The sequence below is a fragment of the Coregonus clupeaformis genome, unplaced genomic scaffold (genome assembly GCF_020615455.1).
Source record: "Coregonus clupeaformis isolate EN_2021a unplaced genomic scaffold, ASM2061545v1 scaf0016, whole genome shotgun sequence".
NCBI classification, from domain to species: Eukaryota; Metazoa; Chordata; class Actinopteri; order Salmoniformes; family Salmonidae; genus Coregonus; species Coregonus clupeaformis.
The window spans coordinates 453770-475195 of NW_025533471.1; the positions used below are offsets into that span (position 1 = coordinate 453770).

The window sequence follows — 21426 nt, forward strand, 5'->3', positions numbered from 1 at the left end:
TCCTGCAATTCTACACATTTTGCCATGGGGCAGAGAGAATTTTTTTTCTCAGTTTTACAGCGAATTTCCTGCAGGTCTACACAATTTGCCATAACTTATGCCATGTTAATGATATCTGAGTGAGAGTGACTAATAAAATCAATGGGGGCTCCCTTGAGGTCAGGGCCCCTGGGCATGTGCCCTGAATGCCTGGTCGGTGTTCGGCCATGATTACTACAAGCTTAGATAGCTGGCTAGACTAACTTAAAAATTGTTAGCTGACATGGCTAATTGAGAGAAATTGCTGATGCACAACCAAATTTCGAACTTGCACCTTGTGTATTCTACTATTCTAACTCTCAACAGTAAGTTGAGACCCCCGAGGTCCTTAAATAAAATGTGTTTTGTTGTTGCTGTTCTGGGGGCCCCTAGCAGCCTGGGGTCCTAAGCGACCGCTTATGCCTGGAGCTGGCCATGGCTATATCAAACAGTTAACCATGCAGGTAAAGTACATGAGAAATACATTCTAAACTAGAGGAAATAAATAACGTGGTTCAGTGAATTTCTGCTAGGCTCTTTGCAGAATTTTTATAATAATAATTGTGACAGTAATTTAGGTAATCGGGCAACGTAATTAGGAAACTGTTCCTAAATCAGAAACCTTTGTGTCTGTTCAATAGATATGCAGATATACACATCCAATATACACACCAGTTTCATTGTTTATTTGAATAGGGCCTGAAACAGTGGAAGGACACAAACCGACTGACATTCACAGCGTTTCAATCTCTGGTCAATGCAGAGGGCTGGAATAACTTCTGGGTTTATACTCTCTGGTTTTCCGCAAAGGTTTTACCATTTAAAGAGATAGATCAGAACATTTGATCAATGACTCTCAATGACTCATTTCTCTTCACTTCTTGTAGTGGGGAGCGCAGTATGCATTTCTACATGTATCCGGTTGGAATCATGTTGTTTTTACTTTAACACTTGCGGTTTGTTCATAAACACCCACATTAGCTAAATGGGATTGTGGGATATCACTATAGTCAGTGAGAGAACAAATCACTTGTGCAGTGAATAAACTGTTTTCATTGGACATTTCTGCCTGTGTATATCAGCCATGTCTGCCTCAAAACTTCATTTCAAAAAGGCGTTAGCCAATTTCAGACAACTTAAAAAGCACTGTCGTCATTTGTCTTTGACTATGCAGTTCTTCTCAGTGACAACCCAAAAAACTGGTCAGGTCTATTTATGCTTTAACAGTGCTTTTTTTGCTGTGTATGGACTTCATTTGTAACAAATAATCCTTAAATATTTGATATTGTGTTGTTCTGCCACTGAAGTTGACATTGTTTATATTGAATGGTCTGTTTTTGTTATTATTCTGTTGCATACAACTGTAAAAATACAGTAAATTCAACAATCACATTGCATGTTTTCATTTTTTTTGTCATTTACTTTAAAAAAGCTAATGTTATTGTACAGAGATCAAACAGGACAGGACACACCAGTAATCTGAATGTACACCTCAATATTTGGGCAAAACCAGTCAACTATCAACACTTACATTAACTTTTTGAGTGACACAAACTTGGTAGTACTACCATCACCTCAGATCAGCTTCCAGGTCGACCCTCTCCCTCCCCACCTTCCTAGACATGTCCCGTCTTCTGGTTTTTGTCCAAAAGAAGACATACCGCCAATGCAAACCAAAAAAAAAGAAGAGCGAACCAACGATGTTATTGGTGGTTCCTTTTGTTCAATTTCTTCTTCTGGGACCAAGAGTCTTGTTGTTTTTCAGTGCTGAGAGAAGCTGAGGATGGCCTGTGTTGCATCAAAACTTGAGTAGGAACAAAAAGAAAACAGTCAGCAGTAGGCAGAAGGAGCAGTGGGGCGACAGGGCTGCCCTGTTCACATCGTGCATCATGGTCCCGGGGCCTGTTGGGGAAAAGATTTTGATATTAACTTCACAGTAAGGCATCTAAAGAGGCAGTGCTTCCCCCACTTAGCTCTCTTGCTGCGCCTATCTCCCCCTCCACAGCTAAAAAAGTGTGGGTTCTATTGGCTTTAACTGACAACTTTGGTGCAAAACAAAACTGGATGTTGGCATTAGGGCCTTTTCCTGGAAAGTAATCTAGGGGAAGGAGGACTGCAAAGAGGTCATCATCAGCAGTTCCGTTAGGCAAAGAACCAACAAGATGGATTCCTCCTGCACATTGAATAGGACAGGTTGCTTTGAAAACTGAGCATATGCTCCATCAGACACTGACCATCTTAACAAAACATAGCCATGATCTCAAATAGCTTTTTAAACACAAATCCATCATTCATATCAGAGATGACATGGTATTCTATCCCCTTTGATGATCAAAAAGAAACATGCAGTACAAAACAAACAACATTCCCCAAATACCTTGGCATGTGAAGTGAGGAGCACAACTGAGGCTAGAGAAAATATTCATGATTATAACGTTGAGAACAGAATAGTGTAGGATGGCTAAAATGGCTTCTTAATATGTGTTTATACATTTTTACATTTTAGTCATTTTAGCAGACGCTCTTATCCAGAGCGACTTACAGTTAGTGAGTGCATACATTTTCATACTGGCCCCCTGTGGGAATCGAACCCACAACCCTGCTCTACCAACTGAGCTTTTTGTTGCAGTTTGTTAGTCTCTATAAACTGCTGGAACTGCAGTCAAAGGAAAAGTTGACAATGCATTGTGGATTAACTGTAATGCTATCCTAAGAGTTTTCTATGACTCAACAAATGTGTATACTGAGCTATTGTACTCGCTCAATAGCTATTGTATCCAAAGAGGCTCAGCTGTTTCGCATGATATGCCTCTAGAGATAATCAAGAAGTTGGTGCTTTCTGTCCTATTTATAGCAACAATGTTGCAATTAATTGATTAATGGCTTTATTCTACATTACATAACGGCAAGTTTGGTTCACTGTGGATTATTCCCCCACAACTATGAATAAGACCAGAATGTATGTGTCTGCTTTATATCCCAGCATACAGACACATCTACATTTAGGCCAGGATTCAATCAGATCAGCTTTAACCCACGGTTACCAACAACTGCATAGTATATCATTGCTTTTGTTTAGGCGATGTCGGAGGTGAAACTGCGTTGTAATTGTGGCTCCCGCCGTTATACCTATCGCAGACATTGCCATTGGATGCATTAGTAGAAATCCCATGCAGCTGTCTTGGAAGATCAAACACTGGAATATGTGATGTAATCTAAACCTAGGCTGATATAAATCCTTATTATTTTTGTTTAATGATTTTACATTTCAGTGTCATTATTTCTATATAGCCTACACATTCTCATTCTGAACTTCTAACACGGGTGGGATTTAAGGACGGGAGTGGTTTCGTGACAATGACCATGTAAAATAGGGACTTTTAGCAGTCGTAGGGACAAAGATTCAGCAGGTGGCAGGCAGGTATAGGTGCAATAGGTGGTTGAATTTATTTACACAGCGCTGATGTTCAAGATGAAGTTAATACATTTACAAATATATATATACAAACTTCTGACTTCAAACTGTCAGTATTTAGTCTTCAAAAGGAAAAGCATATAAGCAGGCAAAACCTGCTTTCAAAAAGACCATGTTAGGGTGTAGCAGGCTCTCAACAGACTGATTCTACCCAGAAGCCCAAAAACAGGCGCATATATTCTCTAAGCCTGGGACATAACCATGTCCAATGACAATACAAATGTAAAAGGCATATTCCAAAATCCTTCATTACACTGTAAACATTACTCTAAAGCAGACATACAGTGGGGAGAACAAGTATTTGATACACTGACGATTTTGCAGGTTTTCCTACTTACAAAGCTTGTAGAGGTCTGTAATTTTTATCATAGGTACACTTCAACTGTTAGCGACGGAATCTAAAACAAAAATCCAGAAAATCACATTGTATGATTTTTAAGTAATTAATTTGCATTTTATTGCATGACATAAGTATTTGATACATCAGAAAAGCAGAACTTTAATATTTGGTACAGAAAACTTTGTTTGCAATTACAGAGATCATAAGTTTCCTGTAGGTCTTGACCAGGTTTGCACACACTGCAGCAGGGATTTTGGCCCACTCCTCCATACAGACCTTCTCCAGATCCTTCAGGTTTCAGGGCTGTTGCTGGGAAATACGGACTTTCAGCTCCCTCCAAAGATTTTCTATTGGGTTCAGGTCTGGAGACTGGCTAGGCCACTCCAGGACCTTGAGATGCTTCTTACGGAGCCACTCCTTAGTTGCCCTGGCTGTGTGTTTCGGGTCGTTGTCATGCTGGAAGACCCAGCCACGACCCATCTTCAATGCTCTTACTGAGGGAAGGAGGTTGTTGGCCAAGATCTCGCAATACATGGCCCCATCCATTCTCCCCTCAATACGGTGCAGTCGTCCTGTCCCCTTTGCAGAAAAAAATCCCCAAAGAATGATGTTTCCACCTCCATGCTTCACGGTTGGGATGGTGTTCTTGGGGTTGTACTCATCCTTCTTCTTCCTCCAAACACGGCGAGTGGAGTTTAGACCAAAAAGCTCTATTTTTGTCTCATCAGACCACATGACCTTCTCCCATTCCTCCTCTGGATCATCCAGATGGTCATTGGCAAACTTCAGACGGGCCTGGACATGTGCTGGCTTGAGCAGGGGGACCTTGCGTGCGCTGCAGGATTTTAATCCATGACGGCGTAGTGTGTTACTAATGGTTTTCTTTGAGACTGTGGTCCCAGCTCTCTTCAGGTCATTGACCAGGTCCTGCCGTGTAGTTCTGGCCTGATCCCTCACCTTCCTCATGATCATTGATGCCCCACGAGGTGAGATCTTGCATGGAGCCCCAGACTGAGGGTGATTGACCGTCATCTTGAACTTCTTCCATTTTCTAATAATTGCGCCAACAGTTGTTGCCTTCTCACCAAGCTGCTTGCCTATTGTCCTGTAGCCCATCCCAGCCTTGTGCAGGTCTACAATTTTATCCCTGATGTCCTTACACAGCTCTCAGGTCTTGGCCATTGTGGAGAGGTTGGAGTCTGTTTGATTGAGTGTGTGGACAGGTGTCTTTTATACAGGTAACGAGTTCAAACAGGTGCCGTTAATACAGGTAATGAGTGGAGAACAGGAGGGCTTCTTAAAGAAAAACTAACAGGTCTGTGAGAGCCGGAATTTTTAGTGGTTGGTAGGTGATCAAATACTTACAAATAAAATATATAATGCAAATTAATTACTTAAAAATCATACAATGTGATTTTCTGGATTTTTGTTTTAGATTCCGTCTCTAACAGTTGAAGTGTACCTATAATAAAAATTTACAGACCTCTACATGCTTTGTAAATAGGAAAACCTGCAATATCGGCAGTGTATCAAATACTTGTTCTCCCCACTGTACATATTATCAGAACCAAACAGAACCTATTCATAAAGAAAAAAATAATTGTTCACAGTTCATAGTAACCTCATTCACAATATTGGCTTCCTCGCAGGAAGGCCGTATACTCCGCAGGAAGGCTTGTGCACATACCCAACTTTGACAAGTACTGGACATTTAACAGATGGAAGAGCTCCAAAGACTAACATACAAATACATTTGCTGGAAATAAAATTATAATATCAACCTTGAGAATTTTTCTGAATGTCTATGTGCACTATAAACATCGCTGCCACTCAGAGGGTAAGAAATGGTGAAGGAAAATGTAACTATGTACAGTTGAAGTCGGAAGTTTACATACACTTAGGTTGGAGTCATTAAAACTTGTTTTTCAACCACTCCACACATTTCTTGTTAACAAACTATAGTTTTGGCAAGTCTACTTTGTGCATGACACAAGTAATTTTTCCAACAATTGTTTACAGACAGATTATTTCACTTATAATTCACTGTATCACGATTCCAGTGGGTCAGAAGTTTACATACACTAAGTTGACTGTGCCTTTAAACAGCTTGGAAAATTCCAGAAAATGATGTCATGGCTTTAGAAGCTTCTGATAGGCTAATTGACATCATTTGAGTCAATTGGAGGTGTACCTGTGGATGTATTTCAAGGCCTACCTTCAAACTCAGTGCCTCTTTGCTTGACATCATGGAAAAATCAAAAGAAATCAGCCAAGACCTCAGAAAAACAATTGTAGACCTCCACAAGTCTGGTTCATCCTTGGGAGCAATTTCCAAATGCCTGAAGGTACCACGTTCATCTGTACAAACAATAGTACGCAAGTATAAACACCATGGGACCACGCAGCCGTCATACTGCTCAGGAAGGAGACGCGTTCTGTCTCCTAGAGATGAATGTACTTTGATGCGAAAAGTGTAAATCAATCCCAGAACAACAGCAAAGGACCTTGTGAAGATGCTGGAGGAAACAGGTACAAAAGTATCTATATCCACAGTAAAACAAGTCCTATATTGACATAACCTGAAAGGCCGCTCAGCAAGGAAGAAGCCACTGCTCCAAAACCGCCATAAAAAAGCCAGACTACGGTTTGCAACTGCACATGGGGACAAAGATTGTACTTTTTGGAGAAATGTCCCCCCCCATCAAAAAGAGAACTGTTTGGCCATAATGACCATCGTTATGTTTGGAGGAAAAATGTGAAAGCTTGCAAGCCGAAGAACACCATCCCAACCGTGAAGCACGTGGGTGGCAGCATCATGCTGTGGGGGTGCTTTGCTGCAGGAGGGACTGGTGCACTTCACAAAATAGATGGCATCATGAGGAAGGAAAATTATGTGGATATATTGAAGCAACATCTCAAGTTATCAGTCCGGAAGTTAAATCTTGGTCGCAAATGGGTCTTCCAAATGGACAAGGACCCCAAGCATACTTCCAAAGTAATCCAAGATGGCGTAGTAGTGCGGTCATGTATTGTGTTGTGTCCTCGTGTAAATAGCCTGTTTTTTTTTGGGTCTTTTATTCATATATATTTCTCTATCTCACTTTCCATCCTCTAACTAAATATACTTTCCTCTAACCCACCTCACCCAATGTGGAACAGATTCTGTTATTTCTTTATTTTTATCAAGAACCTACAGCTAACTAGCTACTTACTATTAGCCACCGTTAGCGGTCTTCACCACTGTCCATGGCCTGCACTACCTACCAGCCAGCTCTAGCCTGGACAATTATCGGCCAGTCTGCACAGCGTGCTATCGCCCAGAGCATATCAGATTTTCTGCCGGAATCACTGGACCTTAACATCGGACCATCGCAACTAGCTAGCTGCAACCAAATGGCTGTTGTTGGCTAATATCCACTTTCCGACGTACCAGTTAGCCTTGAGCTAGCCTCGAGCCAGGCCCATCTCCCGGCTATCTACCTCTCTGTCAACCGGACGGGACCTCCTAGTGTCGACATGGAGCCCCGCCGATCCATCACGTCTGGTCTGCCGACGAAATCATCTGATGTGGTTTCAACAGGCTTCCCGTTGCGACGACCATGAAGATCCATCTGCTAGCCCCGGCCCGCTAGCACGCGCAATCAACAGCTGTGCCTCCTGCTCGCCTGTGCTTTAGCAGCCTACGAGCTGCTCCCGGACATACTTAGTGCTGTTCACTAGACCTTATGATCACTCAGCTACACAGCTAATGCCTGCTGCACTGTTCCTTTACACGGTACCCCATCCTGTTATCTGTTTAGCCTCAGACCAAACTTACGTTGAATAACACCTGTGATTGCGTTATGCCTCTCTCACATGTCAATATGCCTAGCCTATTGCTGTTTGGGTTAGTTCTTAGTATACAATTTCACCAAGTTCAGCTCAACCAGCCTCAGAGAGCTCCTTTGTCCCACCCCCCATACACGCGAAGACCGACTCAATCGGTACCTCCAGTGATGCTATCTCTTTCATAGTTACCCAATGCTTAGGTGTACCTCCACTGTACTCATTTCCTTCCATATCCTTGTCTGTACATAATGCCCTGAATCTATTCTACAACGCCCGGAAATCTGCCCCCTTTCTCTGTACCCAACGCACTAGAAGACCAGTTCTTAAAGCCTTTAGCTGTATCCTCATTCTATTCCTCCTCTGTTCCTCTGGTGATGTAGAGGTTAACCCATGCCCTGTAGCCCCTAGTATCACTCCTACTCCCCAGGCACTATCATTTGTTGACTTCTGTAACCGTAAAAGCCTTGGTTTCTTGCATATTAACATCAGAAGTCTCCTCCCCAAGTTTGAGTTATTCACTGCGTTAGCACACTCTGCCAACCCTGATGTTCTAGCAGTGTCTGAATCTTGGCTTAGGAAGGCCACCAAAAATTCAGAAATGTCCATTCCGAACTACAATATTTTCCATCTAGATAGAACTGCCAAAGGGGGCGGAGTTGCAATCTACTGTAGAAATAGCCTGCAGAGCTCTATCATACTATCCAGGTCTGTGCCCAAACAGTTTGCGCTTCTACTTCTAAAAATCCACCTTTCCAGAAATAAGTCTCTCACTGTTGCCGCTTGCTACAGACCCCCCTCAGCCCCCAGTTGTGCCCTGGACACCATATGTGAATTGCTTGCCCCCCATCTATCCTCAGAGTTCGTACTGCTTGGTGACCTAAACTGGGATATGCTTAAAACCCCGGCCGTCCTACAATCTAAACTAGATGCCCTCAATCTCACACAAATTATCAAGGAACCTACCAGGTACAACCCTAAATCCGTAAACATGGTCACCCTCAAAGATATCATACTGACTAATTTACCCTTTAAATACACCTCCGCTGTCTTCAACCAGGATCTCAGTGATCACTGCCTCATTGCCTGCATCCGTAATGGGTCCGCGGTCAAATGTCCACCCCTCATCACTGTCAAATCGAGAATTTCAATAAGCATTTTGCTACGGCTGGCCATATTCAAATAGCTGATGTCCTGAAAGAGCTGCTAAATCTGGACCCCTACAAATCAGCTGGGCTAGACAATCTGGACCCTTTCTTTCTCAAATTAGCCGCCGAAATTGTCGCAACCCCTGATACTAGCCTGTTCAACCTCTCTTTCGTATCGTCTGAGATCCCCAGAGATTGGAAAGCTGCCGCGGTCATCCCCCTCTTCAAAGGGGGTGACACTCTAGATCCAAATTGTTACAGACCTATATCCATCCTAACCTGCCTTTCAAAAGTATTTGAAAGCCTAGTTAACAAACAGATCACTGACCATTTCGAATCCCACTGTTCCTGCTCCACTATGCAATCTGGTTTCCGAGCTGGTCATGGGTGCACCTCAGCCACGCTCAAGGTCCTAAACGATATAATAACAGTACTGTGCAGCCTTCTTCATCGACTTGGCCAAGGCTTTGATTGTCAATCACTGCATTCTTATTGGCAGACTAAATAGCCTTGGTTTCTCAAATGACTGCCTCGCCTGGTTCACCAACTACGTCTCATATAGAGTTCAATGTGTCAAATCGGAGGGCCTGTTGTCTGGACCTCTGGCAGTCTCTATGGGGGTGCCAGAGGGTTCAATTCTCGGGCCGACTCTATTCTCTGTGTATATCAATGATGTCGCTCTTGCTGCTGGTGACTCTCAGATCCACCTCTATGCAGACGACACCATTTTGTATACATCTGGCCCTTCATTGGACACGGTGTTAACAAACCTCGAAACGAGCTTCAATGCCATACAACACTCCTTCCGTGGCCTACAACTGCTCTTAAACGCTAGTAAAACTAAATGCATGCTCTTCAATCGAACGCTGCTTGCACCTGCCCGACTGACTAGAATCACTACTCTCGACGGGTCTGACTTAGAATATGTGGATAACTACAAATACCTAGGTGTCTGGTTAGACCGTAAACTCTCCTTCCAGACTCACATTAAGCATCTCCAATCCAAAGTTAAATCTAGAATCGGCTTCCTATTTCGCAACAAAGCCTCCTTCACTCATGCTGCTAAACATGCCCTCGTAAAACTGACTATCCTACTGATCCTTGACTTCGGCGATGTCATTTACAAAATAGCTTCCAACACTCTACTCAGCAAATTGGATGTAGTCTATCACAGTGCCATCCGTTTTGTCACCAAAGCCCCATATACTACCCACCATTGTGACCTGTACGCTCTCGTTGGCTGGCCCTCACTACATATTCGTCGCCAAACCACTGGCTCCAGGTCATCTATAAATCACTTCTAGGCAAATCCCCGCCTTATCTTAGATCATTGGTCACCATAGCAACACCCACCCGTAGTATGCGTTCCAGCAGGTATATCTCACTGGTCATCCCCAAAGCCAACACCTCCTTGGGCCCCCATTCCTTCCAGTTCTCTGCTGCAAATGACTGGAACGAACTGCAAAAATCTCTGAAGCTGGAGACACTTATCTCCCTCACTAACTTTAAGCATCAGTTGTCAGATCAGCTTACCGATCACTGCACCTGTACACAGCCCATCTGTAATTAGCCCACCCAACTACCTCATCCCCATATTGTTATTTACATTGTTATTTATTTTGCTCATTTGCACCCCAGTATCTCTATTTGCACATCATCTGCACATCTATCACTCCAGTGTTAATACTAAATTGTAATTATTTTGCACAATGGCCTATTTATTGCCTTACCTCTATAACTTACTACATTTGCACACACTGTATATAGATTTTCTATTGTGTTATTGACTGTACGTTTTGTTTTTCTTTATTCCATATGTAACTCTGTGTTGTTGTTTTTAATCGCACTGCTTTGCTTTATCTTGGCCAGGTCGCAGTTGTAAATGAGAACTTGTTCTCAACTGGCTTACCTGGTTAAATAAAGGTGAAATAAAAAATATTAATAAAAAAAGTTGTGGCAAAATGGTTTAAGGACAACAAAGTCAAGGTATTGGAGTGGCCATCACAAAGCCCTGACCTCAATCCTATAGAACATTTGTGGGCAGAACTGAAAAAGTGTGTGCGAGCAAGGAGGCCTACAAACCTGACTCAGTTACACCAGCTCTGTCAGGAGGAATGGGCCAAAATTCACCCAACTTATTGTGGGAAGCTTGTAGAAGGCTACCCGAAACGTTTGACCCAAGTTAAACAAATACTAATTGAGTGTATGTAAACTTCTGACCCACTGGGAATGTGATGAAATAAATAAAAGCTGAAATAAATAATTCTCTCTACTATTATTCTGACATTTCACATTCTTAAAATGTGGCTACCCGGACTATTTGCACTGCCCCACCACCCCATCCTTTTTACGCTGCTGCTACTCTGTTAATTATTTATGCATAGTCACTTTAACTCTACCCACATGTACATATTACCTCAACTACCTCAACTAGCCGGTGCCCCCGCACATTGACTCTGCAACGGTACCCCCTGTATATATAGCCTCCCTACTGTCACTTTATTTTACTTCTGCTCTTTTTTTCTCAACACTTTTTTTTGTTGTTGTTTTATTTTTACTTTTTTTTGTTTAAAATAAATGCACTGTTGGTTAAGGGCTGTAAGTAAGCATTTCACTGTCATGTCTGCACCTGTTGTATTCGGCGCATGTGACCAATAAAATTTGATTTGATTTAACTGACCTAAAACAGGGGATTTTTACTAGGATTAAATGTCAGGAATCGTAAAAAATTGAGTTTAAATGTATTTGGCTAAGGTGTATGTAATCTTCCGACTTCAACTGTAGCTGTATCACACATGAATCAGAAATATCTTAAATGTGGTAATAAACAGTAAAGGAATGGAATGGTGAAACGCTAGCAACTATTGTAGTATAATATGGAATATGGATTTAACTAATATCCTTTTTAACTTGTGAAAGCAACAACAAACATTTCAACAAGGGAACAAAGTGCTCTCCACTGGCGGGAGTTTGGAGAGCACAAGGGGAGAGACCTATGGTGCATCTTTGCAACAGATCACAAGAGCAGCCGCGGCTGCAGTTACACCTCCAACATCGCCTAAACAAAAGCAATGACATGCTATGCAGTTGTCGGTTACCGTGGGTTAAAGCTGATCTGATTTAATCCATATACTAAACAGGTATGATTTCTCATTATCTACACTGAACAAAAATAGAAACGCAAGACGTAAAATGTTAGTCACATGTTTCATGAGCTGAAATAAAAGATCCCAGAAATGTTTCATATACACAAAAACCTTATTTCTCTCAAATTTTGTGCACAAATTTGTTTACATCCCTTTTAACCGGCCTCACAACTGCAGACCATGTACAGTGGGGGAAAAAAAGTATTTAGTCAGCCACCAATTGTGCAAGTTCTCCCACTTAAAAAGATGAGAGAGGCCTGTAATTTTCATCATAGGTACACGTCAACTATGACAGACAAATTGAGAATATTTTGTCCAGAAAATCACATTGTAGGATTTTTTATGAATTTATTTGCAAATGATGGTGGAAAATAAGTATTTGGTCACCTACAAACAAGCAAGACTTCTGGCTCTCACAGACCTGTAACTTCTTCTTTAAGAGGCTCCTCTGTCCTCCACTCGTTACCTGTATTAATGGCACCTGTTTGAACTTGTTATCAGTATAAAAGACACCAGTCCACAACCTCAAACAGTCACACTCCAAACTCCACTATGGCCAAGACCAAAGAGCTGTCAAAGGACACCAGAAACAAAATTGTAGAACTGCACCAGGCTGGGAAGACTGAATCTGCAATAGGTAAGCAGCTTGGTTTGAAGAAATCAACAGTGGGAGCAATTATTAGGAAATGGAAGACATACAAGACCACTGATAATCTCCCTCGATCTGGGGCTCCACGCAAGATCTCACCCCGTGGGGTCAAAATGATCACAAGAACGGTGAGCAAAAATCCCAGAACCACACGGGGGGACCTAGTGAATGACCTGCAGAGAGCTGGGACCAAAGTAACAAAGCCTATCATCAGTAACACACTACGCCGCCAGGGACTCAAATCCTGCAGTACCAGACGTGTCCCCCTGCTTAAGCCAGTACATGTCCAGGCCTGTCTGAAGTTTGCTAGAGTGCATTTGGATGATCCAGAACAGGATTGGGAGAATGTCATATGGTCAGATGAAACCAAAATAGAACTTTTTGGTAAAAACTCAACTCGTCGTGTTTGGAGGACAAAGAATGCTGAGTTGCATCCAAAGAACACCATACCTACTGTGAAGCATGGGGGTGGAAACATCATGCTTTGGGGCTGTTTTTCTGCAAAGGGACCAGGACGACTGATCCGTGTAAAGGAAAGAATGAATGGGGCCATGTATAATGGGTCCTCTGTAGCTCAGCTGGTAGAGCACGGCGCTTGTAACGCCAAGGTAGTGGGTTCGATCCCCGGGACCACCCATACACAAAATGTGTATGCACGCATGACTGTAAGTCGCTTTGGATAAAAGTGTCTGTTAAATGGCATATTATTATTATCGTGAGATTTTGAGTGAAAACCTCCTTCCATCAGCAAGGGCATTGAAGATGAAACGTGGCTGGGTCTTTCAGCATGACAATGATCCCAAACACACCGCCTGGGCAACGAAGGAGTGGCTTCGTAAGAAGCATTTCAAGGTCCTGGAGTGGCCTAGCCAGTCTCCAGATCTCAACCCCATAGAAAATCTTTGGAGGGAGTTGAAAGTCCGTGTTGCCCAGCGACAGCCCCAAAACATCACTGCTCTAGAGGAGATCTGCATGGAGGAATGGGCCAAAATACCAGCAACAGTGTGTGAAAACCTTGTGAAGACTTACAGAAAACGTTTGACCTGTGTCATTGCCAACAAAGGGTATATGACAAAGTATTGAGAAACTTTTGTTATTGACCAAATACTTATTTTCCACCATAATTTGCAAATAAATTCATAAAAAATCCTACAATGTGATTTTCTGGATTTTTTTTTCTCATTTTGTCTGTCGTAGTTGACATGTACCTATGATGAAAAGTACAGGCCTCTCTCATCTTTTTAAGTGGGAGAACTTGCACAATTGGTGGCTGACTAAATACTTTTTTCCCCCACTGTATACAGTATAGGTATACTATGTACATGGCAAAAGTTAGTGGATTCGGCTATTTCAGCCACACCCTGAGAGGTGTATAAATTCGAGCACACAGCCATGCAATCTCCATAGACAAACATTGGCAGTAGAATGACCCGTACTGAAGAGCTCAGTGGCTTTCAACGTAGCACCGTCATACAGTGAGGGAAAAAACTATTTGATTCCCTGGTGATTTTGTACGTTTGCCCACTGACAAAGAAATGATCAGTCTATAATTTTAATGGTAGGTTTATTTGAACAGTGAGAGACAGAATAACAACAAAAAAATCCAGAAAAACGCATGTCAAAAATGTTATAAATTGATTTGCATTTTAATGAGGGAAATAAGTATTTGACTCCCTCTCAATCAGAAAGATTTCTGGCTCCCAGGTGTCTTTTATACAGGTAACGAGCTGAGATTAGGAGCACACTCTTAAAGGGAGTGCTCCTAATCTCAGCTTGTTACCTGTATAAAAGACACCTGTCCACAGAAGCAATCAATCAATCATATTCCAAACTCTCCACCATGGCCAAGACCAAAGAGCTCTCCAAGGATGTCAGGGACAAGATTGTAGACCTACATAAGGCTGGAATAGGCTACAAGACCATCGCCAAGCAGCTTGGTGAGAAGGTGACAACAGTTGGTGCGATTATTCGCAAATGGAAGAAACACAAAATAACTGTCAATCTCCCTTGGCCTGGGGCTCCATGCAAGATGTCACCTTGCAATGATCATGAGAACGGTGAGGAATCAGCCCAGAACTACACGGGAGGATCTTGTCAATTATCTCAAGGCAGCTGGGACCATAGTCACCAAGAAAACAATTGGTAACACACTACGCCGTGAAGCACTGAAATCCTGCAGCGCCCGCAAGGTCCCCCTGCTCAAGAAAGCACATATACATGCCCGTCTGAAGTTTGCCAATGAACATCTGAATGATTCAGAGGAAAACTGGGTGAAAGTGTTGTGGTCAGATGAGACCAAAATCGAGCTCTTTGGCATCAACTCAACTCGCTGTGTTTGGAGGAGGAGGAATGCTGCCTATGACCCCAAGAACACCATCCCCACCGTCAAACATGGAGGTGGAAACATTATGCTTTGGGGGTGTTTTTCTGCTAAGGGGACAGGACAACTTCACCGCATCAAAGGGACGATGGACGGGGCCATGTACCGTCAAATCTTGGGTGAGAACCTCCTTCCCTCAGCCAGGGCATTGAAAATGGGTCGTAGATGGGTATTCCAGCATGACAATGACCCAAAACACATGGCCAAGGCAACAAAGGAGTGGCTCAAGAAGAAGCACATTAAGGTCCTGGAGTGGCCTAGCCAGTCTCCAGACCTTAATCCCATAGAAAATATGTGGAGGGAGCTGAAGGTTCGAGTTGCCAAACATCAGCCTCGAAACCTTAATGACTTGGAGAAGATCTGCAAAGAGGAGTGGGACAAAATCCCTCCTGAGATGTGTGCAAACCTGGTGGCCAACTACAAGAAACGTCTGACCTCTGTGATTGCCAACAAGGGTTTTGCCACCAAGTACTAAGTCATGTTTTGCAGAGGGGTCAAATACTTATTTCCCTCATTAAAATGCAAATCAATTTATAAAATTTTTGACATGCATTTTTCTGGATTTTTTTGTTGTTATTCTGTCTCTCACTGTTCAAACAAACCTACCATAAAAATTATAGACTGATAATTGTTTTGTCAGTGGGCAAGCATACAAAATCAGCAGGGGATCAAATACTTTTTTTCCCTCACTGTAGGATGCCAACTTTGCAACAAGTCAGTTCATCAAATTTCTGCCCTGCTAGAGCTGCCCTGGTCAACTTTAAGTGCTGTTATTGTGAAGTGGAAACTTCTAGGAGCAACAATGGCTCAGCCACGAAGTGGTAGGCCACACAAGCTCACAGAACGGGACCGCTGAGTGCTTAAGTGCGTAGTGCGTAAAAATCATCTGTCTTCGGTTGCAACACACACTACTGAGTTCCAAACTGCCTCTGGAAGCAATGTCTGCACAAAAACTGTTAGTCGGGAGCTTCATGAAATGGGTTTCCATGGCCGAGCATAGTGCCAACTGTAAAGTTTGGTGGGGGAGGAATAATGGTCTGGGGCTGTTTGTCATGGTTCGAGCTTGGCCCCTTAGTTCCAGTGAAGGGAAATCTGAACGCTACAGCATACAAAACGATTCTGTGGCAACAGTTTGGGTAAGGCCCTTTCCTGTTTCAGCATGACAATGCCCACGTGCACAAAGGTCCATACAGAAATGGTTTGTTGAGACCAGTGTGGAAGAACTTGACTGGCCTGCACAAAGCCCTGACCTCAATCGCATCAAACACCTTTGGGATTAATTCGAATGCCGACTGCGAGCCATGCCTTTTGGAATGAGATGTTCGACGAGCACGTGTCCACATACTTTTAGCCATTGCGTATAAACTATTGCATCTTCAATTGCTATAATTGCATCCCCAGTGCACACAATAACACAATAACATTTACAGTATTAAACCGATATTGTACTTCAACAGTAACAGTAAGGCAGTCTTACCGTAGAGGATTATACTTGCATTGGTGATCCCCATGGTGTTCAGGGCCACACACGTGTAGTTTCCGTAGTCCTCTTCAGAAACATTCAAAAACATAAGCATGGATTGTTTACCTTGGTTCTCTATCTTAACCCCATTCAGTCCATTGAAGAGTCTGTAAAGAAGAAAATGCATTCTTAAAATGTTGGTACTGGAATCCCATATCTAATGTATATGTTTATCCGTAACAAATCCCTATAGCCGTGAAGTTAAAAGCTACATCTTATCTCAATCAAATTTGGCCGATTGGGGGATATGGTTTGAAGGTGTAGTCCAGGGGTGTCTAACTACTTTTGCCTCGGGGGCCGCATCCGGTCTTCAACAATGTCCGGAGGGCCGCACTAATTTCTAAAAATATTTCCTATTTACTCTGTGAACAATGTCAGTATAATCCAGTCAAGTTTGATTGAACAAGGCCCATTGAGTGCATTGCTGTGTAGGTATTTGTGTATGTCACAGGAGGTTGGTGGCACCTTAATTGGGGAGGACGGGCTCATGGTAATGGCTGGAGCGGAATAGGTGGAATGTTATCAAATACTTCAAACACATGGTTTCCATGTGTTTAATGCCATTCCATTTGTGCCGTTCCAGACACTATTATGTGCCATTCTCCCCTCAGCAGCCTCCACTGGTGTATGTGTATGTAATTGAGAAGGGTTTAGCACAAGCATGGCTGCTAGGTAAAGACTATTAGTCTCGGGAACTTACATCGACAAAAATACTTCTGAAATAAGTCTCTAGAGCCCTAATACTGGGTCGTGCTGAGACGACAGCTCTGCATCGCTGTACAACAATCTGCATTGTGTAACATTTTCTCTTTGACTGCACCGCTAATATTCCCCACTCTTCACTGGCTTGTGCCGGTTCGTTTCGAAACAAGATTTATTTGTGAAGTGTAGTTATTCATTATAAAAACCCATCTACTTTCTCAGAGGTTGTGCAGGCAAAGCAGCCCCATTGACAGATACTAATTATGCAAAAACAAATACAACTCGACCTTATTGGCCATGATGGTTCTCCTCCAAAGAAAGCAATGTAATTTGAATAGTAAGTTATAATGATACAAAATTAAATGTTGCCTGTGGAAAATAAAAAAAACTGGGGGATAGAAATCTCCTAACAACCAACAAAAGGCTGAGACCCTTAAAGGCCCAGTGCAGTCAAAATTGTGAAAATGATGACAATGCCCTTTTAGTGTAAGAGCTGTTTGAAAAACAGAGTTTTGGCCTGTCTAATGACCACCAGGCGGAAGAGTGGTATATGGCCTAAATACAATGGTGGGAAAAGTACCCAATTGTCATACTTGAGTAAAAGTAAAGATACCTTAATAGAAAATGACTCAAGTAAAACTGAAAGTCACCCAATAAAATACTATTGAGTAAAAGTTTAAAAGTATTTGGTTTTAAATATACTTAAGTATCAAAAGTCAATGTAATTGCAAAAAATACTGAAGTATCAAAAGTAAAAGTAAAAGTATAAATCATTTCAAATTGCCTATATTAAGCAGACCAGACGGCACAATTTTTTATTTATTTTTTATTTATTTACGGATAGGCAGGGGCACACTCCAACACTCAGACATCATTTACAAACAAAGCTTTTGTGTTTAGTGAGTCCGCCAGATCAGAGGCAGTAGGGATGACCAGGGATGTTCTCTTGATAAGTGTGTGAATTGGACCATTTTCCTGTCCTGCTAAGCATTCAAAATGTAACAAGTACTTTTGGGTGTCAGGGAGTTATTTTCTTTAGGAATGTAGTGAAATAAAAGTAAAAGTTGTTAAAAATATCAATATTAAAGTAAAGTACAGATAGCCCCAAAAAAAGTAGTACTTTAAAGTATTTTTACTTAAGTACATTACACCGCTTTCTTTATACCATGGCTAAAGGATGTTCTTAACACGACGCAACGTGGAGTGCCTGGATACAGCCCTTAGCCGTGGTGTATAGGCTATATATCACTAACCCCTGAGGTGCCTTATTGCTTTTATAAACCGTTTGCCAACACAGTAAGGCAAAGAACGACACATCTATATTGAAAATATAGTTTTAATAAATAAATTCATAATAAATACATTCTGCCAGAAAAAGCAGTCCAAACAAAAGTATCGTTGCTAGACTTGTTGCTATGCAACATAACCACAGGCTAGCTAGCAAGCTTACATTACATGTATGCAAAAACAGAGCATTAGTGCCACTTCTAGAATGACTAACACATGGCAATTATTTATTAATGTTGATCTGAATAATGCCATTTATTGTGCACGAATGAAAAAATGGTCCCATGTTATTGTTTGTTGTTGGCTTGCCTATGTTGTCGTTTGTTGGATCCATGCTGCTGGATATGGATGCCATTATTTTTGCTGGGGGAGTTGCTGCTTTGTTGTCAGAGAGAATAGTGCTCCTCGCTTCCAGATTTGGCCTCCAGTAACTTTGAAGAGAGGTTTCGGATCTGTGTCCACTGACAGACATTATTTCTCGTGCCTCTAGTCCGGCATCCAACTGTTTCTGGATCATGGTGGTTCGGAGGCAGTTGTTTGTGTAAATCTGCGACGTGCCAGCTATTTTGCAGATCTTTGGCAACATTGTTGCGAGGGTGTTCATTCCCATCGGCTCTTTTGTGTACCTGAAACATATAAAAGACAATAACGTTAGCTAATAGTTAGGCCTACATAGCTACCAGTTATATTGTAAATTTGATTTAGCTAGCTAGCTAACAGTTACATACCATATGTATCCGTTCACTGCTTTCCATTTCGGGAGGAGGTATAAAGCCGGGGCGTTGGAGGGAATGAGGGATCGATGCTACTTAAGCGAAGCTACCGAGCAGAGGGGATCACCCGGCAGTTCAAACATGAATCCCCTTCCACTCTCCCTGTTCTTCTCCTGCGAGTCCTTGTGGTTTTTTGTGGGTTTGTTGAATGAGAGAGTCGCATACTGTAGGCCATTCTCGTCTGTACATATATTAAATGAATCAGGTTTCAGCAGACGGTTTCCCTCATTCCCCCTTCGACCAAAATGAAGTTGAACATCAAACCATACTTTGTTCACCAAACCATCAGGTGTTTCAGTGTCCAGAGCCTTAGATTGTTTGATGAGCTGCTGAGTGTAGGCAGCTTTGTCGCGCCCCTCTTTCCTCAACTTTTTAATTACGCCGACAAACACATTGTTGCTTGTTGTGAATTCGGTGTCCTTCTGTATATTCCATGAGAAACTGTCCAGTGTAGCTGCTAATCCCATATTCTTCGCCATTCTTGTTACTTACTGAACCATAAAAGTCCTATAGTATGTCGTTCAGCTCCGTTTTTGTTGTATTCCCAAACTCACAATGTATCATTTTTCCACACACCAGTCAGTGAAGCAGGTAAGTGCCCACTTTGTTTGTTTCACATTGTTCTTGTTTGTCTCAAGTTCATTTAAACACTTATTTTCTACATGGGCATGTCAAACTATTGTTGATGTAGCCATTTTATCAAGTTGAAAAGGTGCAATGATATCAAGGTGAAAAGGCAAAACGTGGTATACGATCTCACATACACACGGCTGAATGCTGCTTTAGCCAATCAGCATCCAGTATCCAAACTACCCGGTTTATAATAGTTACTAGACAAATAAGAAATGCAGTTCCAAACCTCTCTGCCAATAACAGCTACTTTTCAGTTTTCCCCTCCCCACTCAGACCACTCCCAGACAGTCCTAACAAAATTCTTGCTTGAGAAATTGCTCTTTGCTAAGAAGCTATTTATGTTTCTTTTTTTACAATTTTAATCGAAAACAATCACAGTAAGGTACATAATTGTTACCCAGAAATGATTTGATATTGAGATTTAAATGGCTGCATTGGACATTTAAAACATAGACTATATTAAAAAAATAAAACATGTAAGGACTTACCTGCGGTCCTCTTTGTACCACTCAAAATCTGCACCAGGAACAGCAGAGGCCTCACATTGGAGCACCCCTTTTTGGCCCACTGGGGTACCTGTACTCCTGGCCTTCGAAATGAAGGGAGCGTCTGTAGGATGCATGACATTGAGGTTATTAAATTAGTTTTATAGCGGTACATATCCATTTTTATCATTAAAGGTAGACTCAGCAATATGACATCATCACACACCGCTGGGCAACTTCCTGCTTAAAGAAATCAACACCAACATTCTGATCTACCAAGACTGACACTATTGGGTATTCCTAGTGTGGGTATACCTCACGGGAGGGTGCACATTGGAAACAGACTGTTTTTGCTGTCTTGAAAGATTGAAATGATGCTTTTGTGAATGATGTCATATTGCTGTGTCTACCTACCTCATAACCATTAATTTGATGTCCTTTAAACTGAACTGTTTCAAACAGGTGAAGTATCTGTTATTCTGAATAATCTGAAAAGTCCTTCAGTATGTTTTCTGTTGATACCAATGTACATTCGAGCTAGCATGCTAAACTAACAAAAGGCTTCTTAAATGAACTTAATAACCCCAGTAAGCTCTTAAAACAAGCTTGGATCAACAACAGCCTTGAAAAACCATGCAGCTGATAAAAGAGCCAAATTAGCGGACTATTTATTTGTTTGAGTGTTGAGGTGTTTGGCGTCATTGTTTGTTTTTATGCTTACAATTGACTGTGACTTTCACCGTCCTCACATCTGGGGCTGAGATGTCATTGGAGGAGATGCATTCATACGATCCCGACTGTTCTTTAGTGATCGCTGTCATATCAACATATTCCCCTTCAGTGACAAATTTGTGGCCTGAAAAAGAACACAAAAACATCCGTTTTTAAAAGTAGAAAGCATACAGAGGTGCACAAGGTATTCCCAAAAACCCCACATGATTAAAGTGCAGTTTCATTACCTGACTAATAATTTCAATTTGATCTAAAATGGCTCCCCAAAAGCCACATAACAACTCAAACCTAGTTAATTACATAAAAATTCA

At 41.9% G+C, this 21426-nt stretch overlaps 1 protein-coding gene across 2 annotated transcripts in view; it reads right to left on the bottom strand.

Moving 5' to 3' along the window:
• Positions 1–319: 319 nt before the first annotated feature.
• opcml (opioid binding protein/cell adhesion molecule-like) overlaps positions 320–21426 on the bottom strand; it is a 479068-nt gene continuing 457961 nt past the window's right edge. For both annotated transcript variants that reach the window (XM_041886366.2, XM_041886365.2), the window contains 4 exons: positions 21105–21239; positions 20387–20507; positions 16459–16610; positions 320–1920 (listed from right to left, as the gene is read on the bottom strand). In XM_041886366.2, coding sequence (XP_041742300.2) covers positions 1817–1920; positions 16459–16610; positions 20387–20507; positions 21105–21239 — 512 coding nt within the window. In that variant the 3' untranslated portion in view covers positions 320–1816. The remainder of the gene's footprint in view (positions 1921–16458; positions 16611–20386; positions 20508–21104; positions 21240–21426) is intronic.